Here is a 17,989-nt window from a genome sequence, read left to right as displayed (position 1 = left end):
CACGTAACGGCTGGCATCCAGGCTTGCCGAAAGAATGGGGTTTCTGGATAGAAGATACAGGCTTCTGGGTAAATTGGGTAAAGTGAGGATTAAGATCAAGCTCAGCAGAAGTGGAAGAGCTGGGATAACTACAGGGTTTTAGAATCCCTCCAGAACAATAATACTGGTTTTTACTGGCAAGGGTTTCCTTAATTAAATTTGGAGCACGTAGGTATTGCTGGACTGCAGGTGAAGCCAGGGCTGCTGCTGGGATGAGGGAGGACCTCAGCCAGCAGCACTCTCACTTGTCCTTCATAAGGCTGTTAATAAAAAACACAGTTACCAGTGCCGGTGGTAAAAGTAGTCACTGTTTCGTACCCCAAGAATGACTTAGCTTTTGGGTTTAAAAAATTCCCCCTGTCATTACAAGCTATAAAGAGACAAACACACGAAAGACATTTGCAGCACAGAATACGTAATTGGAATCAGGCCAGGATCATTTATGACTTGATGACCCCCATCTCAGCATAAACATATCAAAAAGAGACAGCAGCAAATCCTTCACGCTGTGCTGCACAGAGTCTGGTACTAATGACTCTGCCAGAAATGCTGCGAACAGATCAGAGCTTTCCAAATCAGACAATGTGCTTCCTGGAAGCACTTTTAGCCTTGATGGTAATAGGAGCTGTTGTCACATTATCATAAAGGTCTCCCAAATGAGATCCAGTCCGATTCTGCAACAGATGTTGAATAAGGATTGCTTGATCTTAACCTGTGTCTCAGCTGCAATTCCACTGTTGGAATGAGGAGCCAGCAAGGCCAGAAAGTGACTCAGAGGAGGACTGTTCCCATTTTCATTTGAGACGTCAGGAAATTCCTCCAGAAGCCTCCAAAGTGTCTTTCCCCAGTTCAGTAGCTAACCAGAGCAAACTGTTACGCACATGGCCCCCCTCTTGAGAGGAAATCAACTCCCTACCACCTTCTCAGAGCACTGGTCTGGTTAGGTCTGGAGGGAAGAGTTAAGTCGCAGCTGCCACTGCCCTGCCGGTCTGGCCCAGCAGAGCCAGAGGGATGTGCTATCAGCCCACCTAACCACACACTGGGTCCCAGGCAAGGAGAAAAAAAAAAAAAAATTACCAAATTTAAGCACTTCTGTATCTTTAAAAAAAAAATCAGTGATAAAATAACATAAATAAGTTAACACAAATTTCAGGTTTGTTGTTTTTAATTAATCCATGGCAGCCCATCCTATGTTTAGCCAGAGCTGTGCAGCACTCTGTGCCACCGGAGTCCTGCCTTCCACCTTCACTGATCAGCCACCGATATTCCACCAACAGGCATGGTCATCCCCTTTTTATAGAAACTTCAGCTGAAGCCGAAACTCTGAATGCTTGCATCCCATACTTCAGGAGTAGCCAGTTTTAAGGTTCAGAATTAGGCTTCAGTCACTGGGCTTTCCGGTCCTGTGCTCAGGCAATTAAACTATATTCTTTGGGCTTTGCATAAAAATAAGCCCACATTTTTCAGTAAGAAAGCATCTGTAATATAACTCTACAGGACCCGGAGTGTGCTTTGGGGTTCAAATAATGCTGGTTGCTTTCTATCCTGGACAGAGCAATAAGGAGAAGTAATTAAGTTAAGACAACAAAACAAGTCTTCTCATTTGCCATCTGTAAAACATTTTAGTACAGGGAAAAAATAATGTCAAGACTACACTTTTGAAAACTTTTGTTTGATTAGTGGCATTGTACCTCGTCAGTAAATACGGCGAGAACGAAGCTGGATTGTCCTGCTCTGAAAACATCGGCATGGATCCTCCCATTATCCAGAGGCGGAAATACAACACGAGAATCACCTTCAAAGAAGAACATCTCGGTTAGCAATGCGCTCCTAAGAAGAACTAAGGCCTCCAGCAAATATTTTGTTGTGATAGCTCTCCATGCTCTGCTCTGGTGCCTAGAAGTGAGCCAGCTCAGCAGTTCAGGCAAAATTCAATTTTGCCGCCCTATGCAGGGTGACAAACGTGCCAACCCTCAGCACAGACAACATGCTGTGTTGTTGTGTCCCCTCACTTTTCATGTGTGCATTACTGACAGCAACTGGCATATCTCGGCTACCCACGCCAAATGCAGCCTTTTGAAGGACAAATCAGTCAGCCTGCTGCAGCTCAGAGTTTCGCTATTGACCTCTACCTAAATACAGAGGGGAAAAACATGGCTGACGTCTTAAAAGCTAGGATCGTTCACTCATGCTGGCACAGGTGTAAGGACAAGCTTCATCGGTGTTTCTCATGCTGTGTAACCCTAATCCCTGGAAGGAATTCTGCAGGCTGGCACTCCTCCACCTTTCTGGGAACGACTTGTCAAGGGACAAGCAAGGGGATCCGGCTCCTAGAGCAGCACAGGGAGTTGCACACCCCCGTGGAGGTCTTTGTTTTCTCCCCTGCAACATGTCAAGTCCTGCCTGGAGCACGCCAAGCAGCAGGTATTTGCAGGCAGAGCTTTTCTTGTGACTCTTACCGAGCCCTGCACTGAAACTAACAGCATGCCACTGAAAAGCCAGTGCCACAGAGTCCCCCTGTATTTAGGGCAGGAAAGGCTTGCAGATGATTACACGGTTGTAAGGGCAACCACTATAAATTAAAAGAAAATTTGAACTGAAAACACAGCAATATTCTTGTCTCTGCCCAGCTGAAGTTTTCTAGACTATCTTCCAAGACTAACTTTGTATTAGTTACACGTAAGCTTTCTTCTGGGTATCTTTTGGGTATCTTTCGGGATACCACCACGCAATGTTCATTCTCGTCACATACACAGAAATACATAGTCAAGTCCATTCGTACTTACGTAGCTTATCACCAAAGCAGCTCTCTTCAAAAAAGGCCTTGCAGTATACAGGAAATTCTGGTTGTTATTTGCAGTCAGGTAGCTGAAATATAAGGAAACAAATATTTGTTGAAATGCTTTGAAACAATAACTCGTTTTTCAAGCTGGGAAAAAATCTGTACATTGTTTTAACCACCCTAAACTAATGTGCAGTAATAATGACATCACTCTTACCCTTCAAAGCTCTTTCCACATGACTTAAGTAAAGTATTAAGACCACTTCAAATAATACACACTATAATACATTGCAGTTTACCCATCAAAATCTGGTTTTGTTTTGGTTTGGTTTTTTTCAAATCATCAATTAACTCCTTAATCCTCAGAAAACCCCCATGCGTGTCTCACTAAGATTGCTGTCTTCAGACTCCCAGAAGACTACACCGAGACACATTTTTAAAAGGTCACCCAAACAGAGCAATTCAATTTTAGGCCATGATTAAAATGCAAAAACTCCTTGTTCCCAGCTCTCTGCTCAGTCTCTAGAGATGGGAGTAACTGTCTAGCAGAACTGAACTTATTTTAAGCATTTTTTTTTTAAGTGTATTCTGCACGCTTAAGTTTCATTGTAAGTCTGCTGACAAGGTTTTATGATAATTAACTGCACAGAGACAAACACACGGGTGGCTTATTGTTGTAGGAGCGTTCATAAAAACCTTCCAATTTCTCAATAAGTAAAATTAAACTGGAGCCAAAACTACATATTTATTTTAATATAGAATAGAAGCACTTGCCAAATTCTAAGGAGCTTTCTTAATATAACAAACGCTGCCATACCTATGACATTAATTCAATGATAATTCCATTTCTATTGAACCTTGCAGAGGCTTCGTCATTGTAATAAAGCGATGAGAAACAGAAATACAGAAGAGACAACAGGAATATTTTAAGCATATAGGAGCTAGAAAACTATTGAAAAAATGACAAATAATTTTAAGAAGTTATAAATATCAAGTAAACAAAATAAATTCAGATGGAAAATATTTGCAGGTTCCTCTGTGTAACATACAATCAGTATCGGGATACTCTATTTAAATGATTTACAAAAACTGCAACATCAATCACAACACCTGCACGCAAGTTACCTTTCCAAGCATGAAAGCATCATGAACATCTAGCATATAAAACGCATCTTACTTCCTCTCCACATTCCTCAAGACAGTCTATCATCTGATTGCTTCCACCCTTCAAGTCTTTGAAAAAACAAGATTGCAGCACTTCCTAATGCTGCCAAGAGTCTTTAATATCTGGCTTTTTGTTCAAATTTTCTATAGTAGGAAGTTTGCAAGCCTGGTCACCATGGCAAGATGGAGAAAAGATTACACTGCAGACAAAAGCACCAGGGGCAAAGCCAGCAAGAAACAGAGGCTGCATTTAACAAGAAGAAAGAAGTACATCTGGGTGCCCTCTACAAAATAACTGCTCTTCAGAAAACTTTCCCTGAGTGTCGTGCCTAAAACTTAGGAACCAAACCATACATTGTAAAGCAAGCCAGATGACATTCAGTCTTTAGTGTCTACTTATTTACAAATGTTGACATTTAAGCACCAAATCTGACTTAAATGTCAGACTACTCTTCAAGGGCTGAACTCCGCAAAGTGCAAAGTTTTTTGAGCTCCCACTGATTTTAATCAGGCTCCAGCAAGTAAAAGTGAGATGAAACTAAGACTTCAGCTTTCTCTCTCCTTGAAAGGTCAGGTTGGCCTTCAAGTGTTCACCATGGCCCTGCTCCAAAGCCCACCAGAGCCAAAGCAAAAGACTCTCAGTGACTTTAACAGCACTTGGATCAAACCCCGGTCTTTTGTTCCATACTGGAACCTTTTATGAAACTCAACCCTCTCGTGATTTGCAGCGGGAACAGAAGTGTTGGGTTGCATTTTGTTTATATTTTTATGGGTGGAGAGAGGAGAGCCCTCTATTAATCACACTGCCTGACTCTTTTCAAGAACCTGTTTTCACTCGCTTGTAGTTTTAACTAACACTTTGGGCAAAAGTATTCCATTACAAATATTTGCTTTAGGTGGAATTCTTCTGGGAAAAGATCAGCCATAACAGTTCAGCTTTTCCTCCAAGACTTCAATTAGAGACAGAGGAGCACTTTTATCGGTGTCAGGAAGTCTGCCAACTTCATCCTTGAGAAACTGCATCACCTCGCACCAGTGACCTAAAATTCGTGAGGCGGCCGTCATCTCCGGGCCACGTTTTTGCCACCCTCCAGAAAAGCCACCCGCGGCCGGGCAAGCTGCAAGCTCGGGGGGCGGCACCTGCGGGGAGGTGGGGACACGCAGACCCTGCTGCTTTGCCATGCTCAGCGGGGGTCTGGCTTTTGACAGATCAAGTTTGCATCAAAGATGTTCCAGCTGGAACAACTGCTAGGGACAACACACTGTTTGCGAAGGCAGCCCTTCACAGAGAAGGGTAAACTGCATTTTAGGCTGCTGAGGCTCAGGAAAGCGTGTCTGCGCTTCAGGGCCTTGCAAACACTGATCTAGGTCTGGAGACCACCATAGAAGAACCCTCATCATTACCATCTCTCTGTTCCCTCTCAAGCCTGCCCTGAGGAGAAAATTAAAGCCAGAAAATGAATGTAAGTGGAAGGCAGTAGCTGCTCTTTCATCCTTGGCAGTACAGTGCAGGAACGCTTACTCCTTAAACATCTTGATTTTGACTTTTTTTGTCTGCCTAAGAGTAACTGAAATGCTGCCCACATCTCGCACCTTCCTTGCAGCAAGCATAACACCATGCAAGCTAGCAAACACAGTTTCAAGGCATGAGTTTATCTGCAAGTCAAAGTTAATTTCAAGTGCTCCACCGAACTGCAGGGTAGCTCTGGCCACCGCAGAGCAGGCCTTTTGAAAGCATTTCAGAAAATCCTGAAAGGCCCCTCACAGTTTATGTTTTGGAGCAGTAACATCTCCAGGAAAAAAAGAAAACCCTGCATTGACACCAATTGCAAATCACCACTCTGCGCTGAAGAGCAGCTGGGCACACACAAGAAGGAACCAGAACGAAAGCAACAGGTAACTGGGAATGGGTGAAGTAAGAGAGTTCAGAGCGCCCTGAGCTTTCTGGTCCTCCCTCCAAATGCTTTTGCTACTTTGCAGCTTCGGTTAAGAAATGTTTCTTTCTGCAAAGCTTTTCCATTTTGAGAAAGCTGCTGTCCCGAAGTCTGGAAACCACGAAAGATAACGTGGTTCACTACTTGGTAATCCAGCTGTCTGCCCATCAGATCAACCTGCAGGAGTGGCATAAACGTATAGCTTATGCTCAGTGCATCAAAGCTTTACAAGAACCATGGGGTTTTCCAGAGTACCTTATCGAGGCTACTACTTGTTTCAGGAAAGGTAAAACATCTCATGCCTGGTGCAGGCGAAGGACAAAACACAGTTTATGTATTAAAATCAAATGAACAGCAAACGGGACCTGGATGAGGAAGTTTGCTAAATGTCAGTGACACACAGCCTGTAAAATGCAGCAGCATTTTACATGTAAAATTGCAGCTTGCAAAAACATCTGAAGTTATGTTGAACTTCACTCAGACAACCTTAAGATCAGCCAAAGCTCTTTATTTTGTCTTTAGCTAGGACAATCAAAGAAATTACTATTACAACAGTTTAACTGTTTTATACCCGTTTTAAACAGCTGCTTTGTATAAAGTCATTCACAGGTCAGATTTCCATGCATTTGCCAACCACACCAGGCTGCCAAACATCCCACTGTTCATGGGAACCACTCCCTATCACCTGCTCCACCCCGACCAGCGTAATGTGGCTCCCCATGCCAAAACACACACACGCATTCATTCCCACAGGAGAGCAGGCGTGGGACGTATGTAGGAAAACTGTATTGATGGTAGCTCCGCGCAGCAAAATGCTACCTCCAGAGTAGGCGAACATTCCAAGGTGTGGGTCTCCCAGATTTTCATAATGAAATGATAAAATTAGAGGAGGAAATCCAGATCGCCAGGTTTGCTAAACGAGTGTGAAAAGAGCCCATTTGGGCAGAGGTTCTACCTCTGCTTCGTGCCAGCTTTCCCACAAAGCAAACCAGCATGTAATTGCCTACTTGCTATCTTTTAAAAGCCTTTCAGGAATACTCCCTGAAGCAACCAGAATCACAACAAACAATAAATCCAAGAAATGCTTAGTATTGCAGGGACTTCTCCCTCACAGTTCGAGCGGAGGCCAGGACAGATATTTGGCAGCTCCCGCTTCCTGAAAAGCATGGCTCATCCTGAAATCAATTACATCATCAGGGCACTCAGAGGTTTTATAATTGAAGACAGCAGGGTAGGTGGCCTAGTAAAACTCAATACCGTTCAGTTTACAGGAATGTAAACTTTGCTGGTACCAGATGGACTCTGTGTTAATCAAAACAAACTTCTCTAAGAAGCAGGCAGCTTTTTTAATTTGCCTGTACCGTTGGAGGCATCTAGAGTTCACAGAAAGGAGCGGGGCAGCTCCTCAGCTGCCGTAAATTGCCACAGCTGCGTGAGCCATCGCAGACCGGTATCGGCAACACATTTATCCCACACTGCAGCTGACTCAGCTTTGGTATAAAACGTGAACTCGCTCTTGTGTTCTCTTTGAAGGCTTTCTCAAGGGAAGCGAACAAACAACTAAGATGTATGATGAATGCTCCCCACTGGAGACATCTAAAAGACCAAGATAAGTACGCAGTAGAACAAGCTTTGGTATTTCGAGAGCTTGTTTTGGCCAGGTCCCTCCACTGTGAGATGATCATTGCTCCCATTTATATTCTTCTCAGGAAACAGATCCAACTACCAGCAACCACCAGTGTTTTGAACTAACACTTTCAAAACCCTAATACTAAAGGAAGGCGTTAGAAGGATGAGTATAAAAGCAAGGCTGTTAACTTATTCTTAATTATTGATAACAGTAAGACATCTCTAATAAAGACATTTTTAAACTTAGAAGGGGCTATTTTAAGTGAACGTCAAAGCTTTAGGTTATTGGTAGATGCACAACTAACTCCAAACCAGTTTGACAGACTCCCCTGCTGAATTTTTAGAATGCAGAATTTTTACAGGAGCCATATTTTGTCTCTAGAGATCATCCTTACCTTTTCTATTTAAAGATGACTTCCTTATAATCTGTCCAGCCAGCTACATCTTATATTGGAGAAGTACTGTTTCAACCTAGCTCGGCCTATATTCCTCCTTGAGGACAACCATCAAAGGCCAAGTGTACGTGATATCCCAGGGAGAACTCAGGAGCGGAAAATTCATCGTGGAGTAAAAAAATTGAATACAAAAAAGAAAAACGAATACATTCTAGACACGTCTGGATTTTTAACTTGCTTAAAATACCTGTCAATGCAGGGAAATAAAATACAAGTCACAGCTACAGGTTTTGCAAGGGAGAAAGAAAGACAAGCCCTTCTTCTTCCCTCTTTATGAGTAGTCTTGACATTCCACGCAGCATATGTGTGGCATCCTTGCTCCTTATCTCCCTGAAGAGCCCTAAACCCCAGCCACCACTACCCACGCAGACCCAGATGCATAAACACACACAAACAGAAGCAGTTTTACAAACTTTTTAGGGGGCCATAGAGAGATTTTATGAAAGTCACAGCTGTTTTAACTCATTTGCACTGATAATGGCATGTATTCTTCACATACATTTTCAGATGTGACCACAAATTTGGGGTTCTTGCTGTTTATTGGATTTTCAGGAAAAGCAGAGCAGGGCATAACTGCATTGGCATATATAGCAGAGAAGGCGATCCCACTCGTGGCTTTTCCTTACTCTTTTAGGCAATACATACCTCAGTCTGTGTGGGATGAAAGTGGAGGAAGAAACTGGGAGGAACAGGGAAAGGAAGAGAGAGAGGCACAGTAAGGGATCAGGAATAGAAAGAGAAAAAAGGAAAGTAGCAAAATGCACTTAACGGATCAAAGATGTGACCAAGAAGATGAAAAAGGGCTTCCCTTCATACCAGACATTCCACCGACGCGACAAGGAGACAAGGTGGAGCAGGGCTAACAGGAAAAATAAGACCTCATCAAATCATGGCCACCTTCCACCAGATCTCAGGAAACCAAAACACCGTGCCTGCTATTTACAGCTTCCATCGATTTCAGCCATTTTATTTCCTCTGCATCACACACACCTGAGGCATTGAAATGCACCGTTAGGCTCGTTATTCCCCGTCCTAGCCCAGTTAAGGGCTGGTACAGAGGTATTTCAAGTAACTGCATTATAAGCAGCACTGATAGTAGCTTTCGCTGCTCCACACATTCAACTACAAACCCCTATTTTCAGCTGCTTGTTCTTTTCACAAGCTTTATTCATTCAGCCTGAAAGTTTTCCCTTCTAGGAGCTTGTGTCAAGCTGAAATTGTTTTCTTCCTTGAAAGTATCAGGTAAAACAGTTAGGCTGTTCCTGAAAAAGCAATTAGAGATATTTGCCCATATCCACGAAGTCGTGCAACCACTTTATTGGGAAAACTTCAGTGGTTCTGTACTTTGGAGCAGGGACTTGAAATTTAATAGAGGGAGTGCAGAGAGGTTTCAGCGACAACTCACTCCGCTTCTGGGCATGTAACAAGCCACTGGGGAAAAAATTGCCATTTGCAGCGCTCACTAGAGATTTGTATCTATTCCCCAGAGTCTCTAGCCCTACCAAACACCATCTAGCAGGAGCCTGCAAGAACAGCATCAGACTCTCCTTGTATTGCTCCTGCAAAGCCACTGAGATAGGAGACTCCCTCTCCTGCAATGCCTGTATTCAACCTGGAGGAGACCATTTGCTTGGACTACACTGGGCTGAAAATTTGTGTCTGAAGAAGAGGCTATGTGAGCATGTGTTACAAAGGAAGAGAGGGGATAAAGGAGAAAGAAAGGAAGGTAGGCACAAAGAGGAGCCAGGAAGGAGAGAAAGATGGAGATACATGGAGATATTCGGACCTCTGCTGCTGTCAGAGATCCAGCGGCAGTACCCAAGAAATCTGCTGCCACTGGAGCTCCATTCACTTGTGTCCCCGGTGAGGACTCAGGAGCTGAACTGCGGCACCAGAGGCAGGAATGAGCCCGCCTCCCCCAGAGCAGCTCCGCTTAAGAAAGCCGCTGTGCTTTCGGCGAACCAATCTAACAGGAGCAGATGGACCTGAAAACACAGAGGATAGCCAGGACTCCTACAGACTGACTGCTGCCTTTGTGTCTTTGCAGAGAAAAGAGCTGGCAGCTCTCGAATACAGCTTTCCCCAAAACACAGCACAGCGTCCATGGGCCACGCTCACCCCGCAGGGCCAGGCTTGGTAAAGGGGCTATTTGCAGACCCACCGCGCACGGGTAGGGAGCGTAGGGTCTGCGAGGTATCTGCAACACGCTCCCTAATCACAAAAAACTAGCTTACTCGCCAGCTTTTATGTGAAGAGAGGAGGAGGTTATCCTCCACTCATGCACAAGGCTCTGTTACTGTGAGTGGAAATTATTGAGGTGTCCCTGGGAATCAAGTGTCTGTCCCAGTAAAAATTTACAAACAAGCCGTAAAAGATGGGGAGGCCTGCTGTGTTGCTTTGATGCTCTCCGTAAAGCGTTTCATGTCAGTAAACACTCACTGGTCCAACTAGTCTGCTAATTTACAGAAGGAACCATGGTGGCTTTAAAATTACGTATGTGCAATTAGGGAATTAAGGCTCTAACTTTTTGCTGTTGTCTTTGCCCAGGATCCCAGTAAGCAAACTTTAAAAAAAAAAAAAAAAGAGAAATTTAAAAGTTTACAACAGGACAGAAGAGGAGGAATAAATCTATCATTCTATCAGTAAAATATGGCAGAGAAAGAGCTCAGAAATCAATGTCTGTGAGACTGTCAGACTCTTTCTGGTGAGCCTCCTGCACTCCGCACAGGAGAGGAAAGATACACACCTCAAAGTAGGAAATAATACATACCACTGCTAGCAACAGCAAACCAAAACCTGGATTCAAATACAGTGCCATAAGATCAAACCAGGAATGGGGAGAAAAAAAAAAACACAAAGAGAACGGGACAAAACAGAAACCACCATATTCAGGCAGTCTACCTACTTCTGCTGGACGGCACCAGGCAGGCAACCAGCTCCCAGAAAACACAGTGAGGACTCAGTGAGGAGCACAGTCCAGTAGTAAATATGCCTGGCAAAGGCAGGAACCCAGGCACCCAGCCCCGAGCCGGGGATGGACACATTTGCCCCTACCACAACCACAAGGATATGCTGGGAACAGAAAAGAGCTCCCCTAGGCCCATCACCTCCTCCCTCCTCCGTGCATCAGCCCTAGAAAAAGTGATAGGCACTGATGAGAAGCATAGGGGCAGGTAAGGGTCAGCTGGTTCAAATCCCAGCTCCTGAAACAACTCTAAGGAATTTAAATAACTTACTGATGCAGAGTTTGACTTGAGGAAGGAGGGGAAGAAAGCAAACTTTTACAGCTGAGCCTGCTCTCAATCAGTGCAAATGCTCAGTTTTTTTTTTTTTTCTTAAATATATTTGCTGAACTGAATTGTATTTTTTAAGTCATCATTTGGGGTCAGCCCAAAAAGAAACTTTCTGCAATACTTGGAGAGGCACATAGTGTTTTAGTTGTGAGCACTTCTGGTAAATCAAGTGAAAGTGGTAAGTGAAAGTCTGGTTTCAGAAGGAGACGTGGGCACAATTTGCAAAGAAATGCAGGGAGGAAATAAACGCCTGAAAACCCCTGTAAATGTAGCCTGAAGAGCATTGCTTTATTTCAAAACCTATTTCAATTTTTTTTAATTATTCCATAATTTACTTGTAATCCAAAACTACTTGTCAAATTCAATTTAAACTCACATTTTTCACTTAATTGGAGAGAGGGGGAAAATCATGCATCTCCAGTTTGAATCCTTGACTGAGACAAGAAGATGGAAAGAGGAGCAGTTATCACACCGCTGTGATGGGGTGCAGGGACTGTGGACCTTCAGGACAGTAAAACAGAGAGTGTATGGGGAGTTCACTAGCGCTAACGTCCAAGAATCAATTTACGGACATCTAGAAACAAACAGCAAGTGATAATGAGACATTCATCCATTTGATAATCTTCCCTCCTCCTCCCCCAGCTGCCTCTGTAGTGAGGACAGCGAGCTGGGTTAAAGGACCATGTTAGCACAGACTTTGTGGGAGCAGGTAGCGAGCAAGGAGAGGGCAAGAGCTAGTGTACGGGGCACTACTGCAACAGCAACAGTTTGCTTATAAGAGGTGTTAATGAAGACTGAAATGCTTGAGTGGATTCTCCTGAAAATGCCCTCTAAATTAGAAGAGGTTATATCCTATTCATTTACGCTGAGAATTTTCCCAAATTCACACGATGGAAAGGGATGGTCTTTCTTTGGATCCAGACTGTCTGTCAAAAGCCACCAGTGGCAGAGACACTAAATTCAGCTGTGTTGTCCTCAAACTGAAACTTGGCCTGTTCTCCCACAAACTTTCCCTTCAAAATGAAACCCATGCATCAGCTACTTAAAAAACAGTTTACTGGATGTCAATGCTAAATACGTCAGGAAGAAGGTATTTCCTTTCCGGAAAATTCTTGATCTGACATTTGATCTGGCATGTCCCTTTGCTTCTGTCAGATTAAATAAAGCAATCCGTAAATATGTCACAGCCATCTCTAAATACAAAATAAATGGTAAAAAAAAAAAAACAAAAACCAAAAAACCCCAAACCTTCCTCACTCTTTTCTTGTTAGGAAACTGTCTTTATTTTTAACATCCACAAAAATAGCTTGTTCTTTTTAAATACCAATGACACGAGTCTGTTAGCAATACAGTGAAGAAGCAAAATAACGTCCTTCAGAGCTGGTATCCTTTCAGAGAAACTTTTTGATGTTTGCAATCAAATGCAACTCAGTGCCAAAGTTATACTGCAACACAGAAAGTATCTGAAAGAAAACAATCCAAAAATTGGCAGAAAATTACTTTTTTTGTCAGCAACCCTGTAAGTAAATTGTGCCTGTGCTATTACTGTTGGCATGAAATACCAAACAGTATACTTCCAACAACTTTTATCTCTGTCGTTTTTCCACACAATCATCTACACACAAATCCTTAAATTCTTCAAATTAAAAATGGACCGGTTCTTTCATCACAGGCACTCATGGTTCGGTTATGATAGGGTTCATCTGTGAAAAATAAAAATTAAAATCTGCAATAGCCAGTAAAGATTAGTGGCTTGCTTTAAATGGATTTCCTCTGCAAAGCTATTCTTTATATCTCATCTAAACACATAATAAATGGTAAAAGCCAAACGCACATCAATAAAAGAATAATTCTGAAACTTGGCAGAATTAGAAAAAATAATTACATTTTATCCTATTTTGACCACAATTCAGTCTCATCTATTGCCAGAAAAATAAGACCACAAATATTCCAGTCTTCTTTAAGTCACCAAGATATTTGCTTTCAACTGCATTGGCAACTTCCAAAAATAAGCAGTAGCAAGAAAACGACATCATTTTGTAGTCTCCATCTCCACAGAAGTGGGTTTAAATTTTTATATTTAAAAGCCTGGCAGGCATGAAAGATCCTGCACCATTGCTCACAGGAAAGCTTACGGGATGTTGCACTCAGCCAAAAATACGAGCAGCTTCTGCCCTGGAGATTTTGCAGCAGCTTGTAACACACCCCCCAACCACATCAAACTTTTACAGGATGGGGTTGGAGCTGACACTTGGTAACGCTCAGATGCGTATTTGCAGGGACAACCAAACCTTCCCACACAGCTGATAGCCTCTCTTCCCCAGACACCCCACGCTAGAAGGCATGTCGCCCGTTTGGCTTGAGAGGAAACCCAAGAAAACGCATCGTGAAGTTTGTTAGAGGCTTCATCACCCTCTGACGTTGCCATGGTCTGGGTCGTTCTGGTAAGCCACAAGCAAGATCTGTTTATCAAGGTCATCCCATCCCTTCCACAGCCCCACCATGCAACGCGTCTCCGCGCTGCCGAAGGGACACCCGCTCTGGCTATCATGTGGGGCATCCTCCGGCGTCACACCTGTCCCACAAGCCAACCAAGAGGAGGGTGTGAGGGTCTGGGCAGACAGGCCCTGATGGGCAAGGAGAAGGAGCCACACATCATGGGAAAGGTTGTAGGTCCCTCAGAGGATACTCCTGCGGTCTGTGCTTGTCTGGATTCCAGACAGTGATGGGATCTGGTCAAAAATGAGGCAGATGTCCAGACAGGAAGACACAGGCGATGGAGGAGGGGAAAGGCGAGAAGTGGTATCAGAGCTACCACAAACACATCTGTTCATTCTTAAGGGATGGCTTTTGGGACTACTGCTGCACAGGTGCATGGACACAGCCAGGACCTCAGCCTCAAAGGCCACCAGAAGAGTCACTATGGAAGAACAGCGGCACAGCCTCTGCTCCGCAGCGTGGTGGCAGTCCCACTGCAGCTAAGGCAAGAGAACCGATTCTCCCAAATTCACTTTTAAAGACGCCCCAGGACAAGCAATGCTGCAACAAAACTGATCTAAAGACTCACATAAACTTGCTCACAGGAAACAGACATTTTCATTAAACTAACCAATTATTTTTCTTTTCTTGTTCCCCTTTAATATTTGCACTGCGTATGTTTGATACTCTTTAATATTAAGCACAATAAATAGGCCCTTGCTGAATAATTAAGAAAAAAGTACCAGCCAGTGTGGGTAGTACTGCCAACCAAGACTGAAGACAGAGAGCTGCCATTATTTCTGTATTTGAGTTATTGATTAAATGTAACATCCGTAAGGCAGCAATCAGAATTGCTATTCTGCAAACACTCCCAGAGAAATAAAGGCTTGTTCCAAGTGCCAATCACATATACTCTTGTGGTTAAAATGCAATTAAGCAAGTAAAGCATCCAATATACCCACAAGCTTAAATAAAAACAAATCACAGAAACCTGAACTGTGGAGCAAAAACAAAGGCAAGAGTTTTAAAACATAGTTCAAAAATGGAAAGTGTCAATACAGGCTGTTGTTTGTAAGCCGATGTAAAAACTTTCAAATTACATGTATATGTGTTATTTATACACAGGGAAAAGGGTCTTCTTCCAAAATATGTCTCAGTAGGAAAAATCTTTTGAAATAGTAATGCTATACTTGTTCCAGAAAACTGTCTTTCTTTTTTATGCTTCCTGGTTTACTTTTGAAGTTTTTTTAAGCGGTGAAATGGATGGGAAGAAAAACATTCTTGAATTAACTATGTAAAACTCTTGCCCTCAGACCCTGAGGAAAGAAAGTTATTCTGAGAAAAATAAGAGAGTAAGAATAATACCAAACGAATGTACTGATTTAGCAGTCTTGGTTTGATCACCAGAAGTCAGTACAGAGAGCAACATCCTCGCCGAAGGCCGTCAGACTCGCAGAGAGCGAAGAGCCAGAGGCAGAAGCCATGCCGGGGGGACACCGGGAATGGCTCCGGCAAGACCCTGCAGCCCAACCAAGCGAACGGCGAGCCCTGTGCGCCGTCATCTCCCATGGAGAGAAGAGGACAGCCACACATCTTCACTGAGAGCGTAAGCTTTCAAATCACACTTAGCTTGTGGATCCTGCATGGTAAGGAAGGAGAAATCTCCAAACCAGCAGCAGTTTCTATTAAATTTGGCCATCGCACACCCGTCCCGTGGTGCTCAGCATAGGAGGCACCTACACTACGGACACCAGCCCTGGTTCAGAGCTTCTCCTCTTTGGCAATGAGTCTCTAACCTGCCCTGCTCGGGGCAGGGAGTTACTGCAGTGTTTTCCAAGGAGCAGAGAAGCGGCGGAGTGGAGTTTACCTAAGTGGCTGCTGCCTGTCAAAGCTTCCTCCAGAAAGCACAAGCTCACCCAAGTGCACTGTACTTGAGCAAAGCTACCGCGTCTGCTTCAGTTTTGTTTCCTTGAATTGATAGCTCAGGGCTACGATGGAGAAGGCAGAAAAGGGCACTTTTCACAAAGACAAGAAAGAAACAGATTTTACAAAATGGATGGAGCGAACCAAGGCAAAGTGTTGATGAACATCCTGTGCTTCGGGCAACTTAATAAAACTCACATTACAAAAATCACTACAAATCATCTGCATCAGTTTAAAGTCTTGACCAAACCACACGTGCTGCATTACCCTGTAGGCTGCTCGCCTCAGGTAAAAAGAAAAATTCTGCCCAATTCACCAGTACCTATTACAGAGCAATAACCCACTGCTCCCTTTTTTTGTTTATTGGGTTTTTTAACCTCTAATGAGCTTATTTTAGTACCCTGAGCAGATCCAGGAGTCTCTCCCTTTGCAAACAGCCACCTGACAGCATGCCAGAGCGGCTGTCTCCAGAATTAGGACAGAGACGTCAAAACGCACAGAGGCAAATTGATCCGATCGATCTCTCGGAGAGTTGAGAAGCACATGGTCCTCGGAGACCTTTATTTTTTCAATCTGCAATGAAAGGGCCTGGCAGTAAACTGGAGAGAGCCAGTTTTATAAGCTGGGAGGGAAATGATTATAGAACTGTAGCAGTTCAGGGATCTTCCAGCTGGTTTAATGATTTGTCTTCCTTACGAACATATTGAAGGGGAAAAAAACGAATGAAAACTCCTGAAGGTCATCCATGAGTGCTATAGGTATCGCATGAAACTGAGTCCTCAATTTATTCTCAAACATTTGATGTAGAGATGGGGACAGTGGGAGGAAGGAGGCATACAGAGGGGGAATGAAAGTTACTGCATCCGTATGTAAATATGGATTAAGGAAGCAAACGGTCTCCTGCAATATCTTACACAAATGAGCAATATCAAGAGAGGGACCAGAGAGCAACACTATTTACCCCGACCTCCTCGGGCAGGCACTTCGGTGAGGTGTAAATTCAGATTCCCCCAGAAAGCGCTGAACTGACCCCACTCTGCCATGGCTCAAAATGCGGCTTTTACTGCTGGTGAAATACCACTTCCCAAAGGGAACAGGAGCTGATTCTTTGCCTCCTTCATTTGGTTTTCTCTTTTTATTACACAGGCTGAGCTATTATATGTGCCATGCTGATAGTTTTGCAGGGAAGCAGTAAAATTTCCAAAATGCTCAGAGAGGAAGGGGTTGTTTGTTTCAGTTGAAACTTTTTAGTTATTTCAACCCAGATTTGCAACTTTGCCGGCCCCACACTGCACTTTTGTGAGCTCCACAAGAAAAACAAGTGGCGTTGCATTGACCAACCTTCAGCAATCCAGGCTGGTGAGGACAAGGAGCAGCATCTTAATAGCCTCCTCTTTCTATCCCACCCCTGGGAAAAGTGTGACTTATTGAATCTAACTCTTTTTCTACACTTCTTATTTAGAAAATGTCCAAAATAGAAACGAAACATGCTGTTCACTGAGAAATGCTTTTTTTCCCCTTTTTGTTTTGTGTTTTGTTTTGGGCTTTTTTTTTTTTTTTTGCAGATGGTTAGGGTTAATAAAAAAACCAGTTAGGTTAAGCTTTTTAGGATGTCCAGGGTTTGGGTTTTTTTTTTCATTAGGAAGAATCTAATAAATTAATTTTCATCCTGTTGGGAGTCAACAGGAGCTCATGTTTGTTCCCTCCTTCCTCCAAGGTCAGCAGGCCACACTCTGCTTTGGTTCCTTACTGGCACAGGCTGCACACTGATTTTGGCAGCTCCTGTGCTGGCTGGAGCGCTGCAAACCCAAGGCTGCCCCCGCTGCCTGCTCATCTGCTTGGGCAAGGGTAGTCAGCCTGGCAGCAGCCTGGCAGCCTCCCGCACACGTTACAGCACCGCTGGTTGCACGGGGGCTCTCCATGCCCTTCGCCCATCTCCTGGGCACAGAGCAAGGCTTACGGCTGACTCCGTGGTTTTGACCTGATGCAAACATGGGTGTGCGTGGAAGTATTTCAAACATGTAATTGGGATCTTGTGTATGCCTCTCCGGTAACGTCTCCAGAATAAGGACTGTATTATACCAGATCACACCCCTTGCCTCAGCCAACCATCCCCCAATTGCACACAGACTCACTTTAAAACTCAAATGTGCCAGATATTTCATTTATTTCAATTTCTTTTTCTCTCTTACTGATCTCTTTTACTGACTCTGCAAGGCCACAATAAATAATATCAGCGTCCTCCAAGTTACGGAAAAGGAAGCCGAAACCCTACAGACTCCATCCCACTTT

At 43.7% G+C, this 17,989-nt stretch overlaps 1 protein-coding gene across 1 annotated transcript in view; it reads right to left on the bottom strand.

Moving 5' to 3' along the window:
• LOC104078474 (transmembrane and TPR repeat-containing protein 1-like) overlaps nucleotides 1–17,989 on the bottom strand; it is a 109,988-nt gene that overhangs the window by 62,796 nt on the left and 29,203 nt on the right. Inside the window, exons 5-6 of the mRNA XM_009580121.1 lie at nucleotides 2,826–2,907; nucleotides 1,731–1,834 (exon numbers count right to left, since the gene is read on the bottom strand). Coding sequence (XP_009578416.1) covers nucleotides 1,731–1,834; nucleotides 2,826–2,907 — 186 coding nt within the window. The remainder of the gene's footprint in view (nucleotides 1–1,730; nucleotides 1,835–2,825; nucleotides 2,908–17,989) is intronic.

The sequence above is a fragment of the Fulmarus glacialis genome, unplaced genomic scaffold (assembly GCF_000690835.1).
Source record: "Fulmarus glacialis isolate BGI_N327 unplaced genomic scaffold, ASM69083v1 scaffold6346, whole genome shotgun sequence".
Classification (NCBI taxonomy): Eukaryota; Metazoa; Chordata; class Aves; order Procellariiformes; family Procellariidae; genus Fulmarus; species Fulmarus glacialis.
This window is presented reverse-complemented; position numbering and strand designations above follow the sequence as displayed.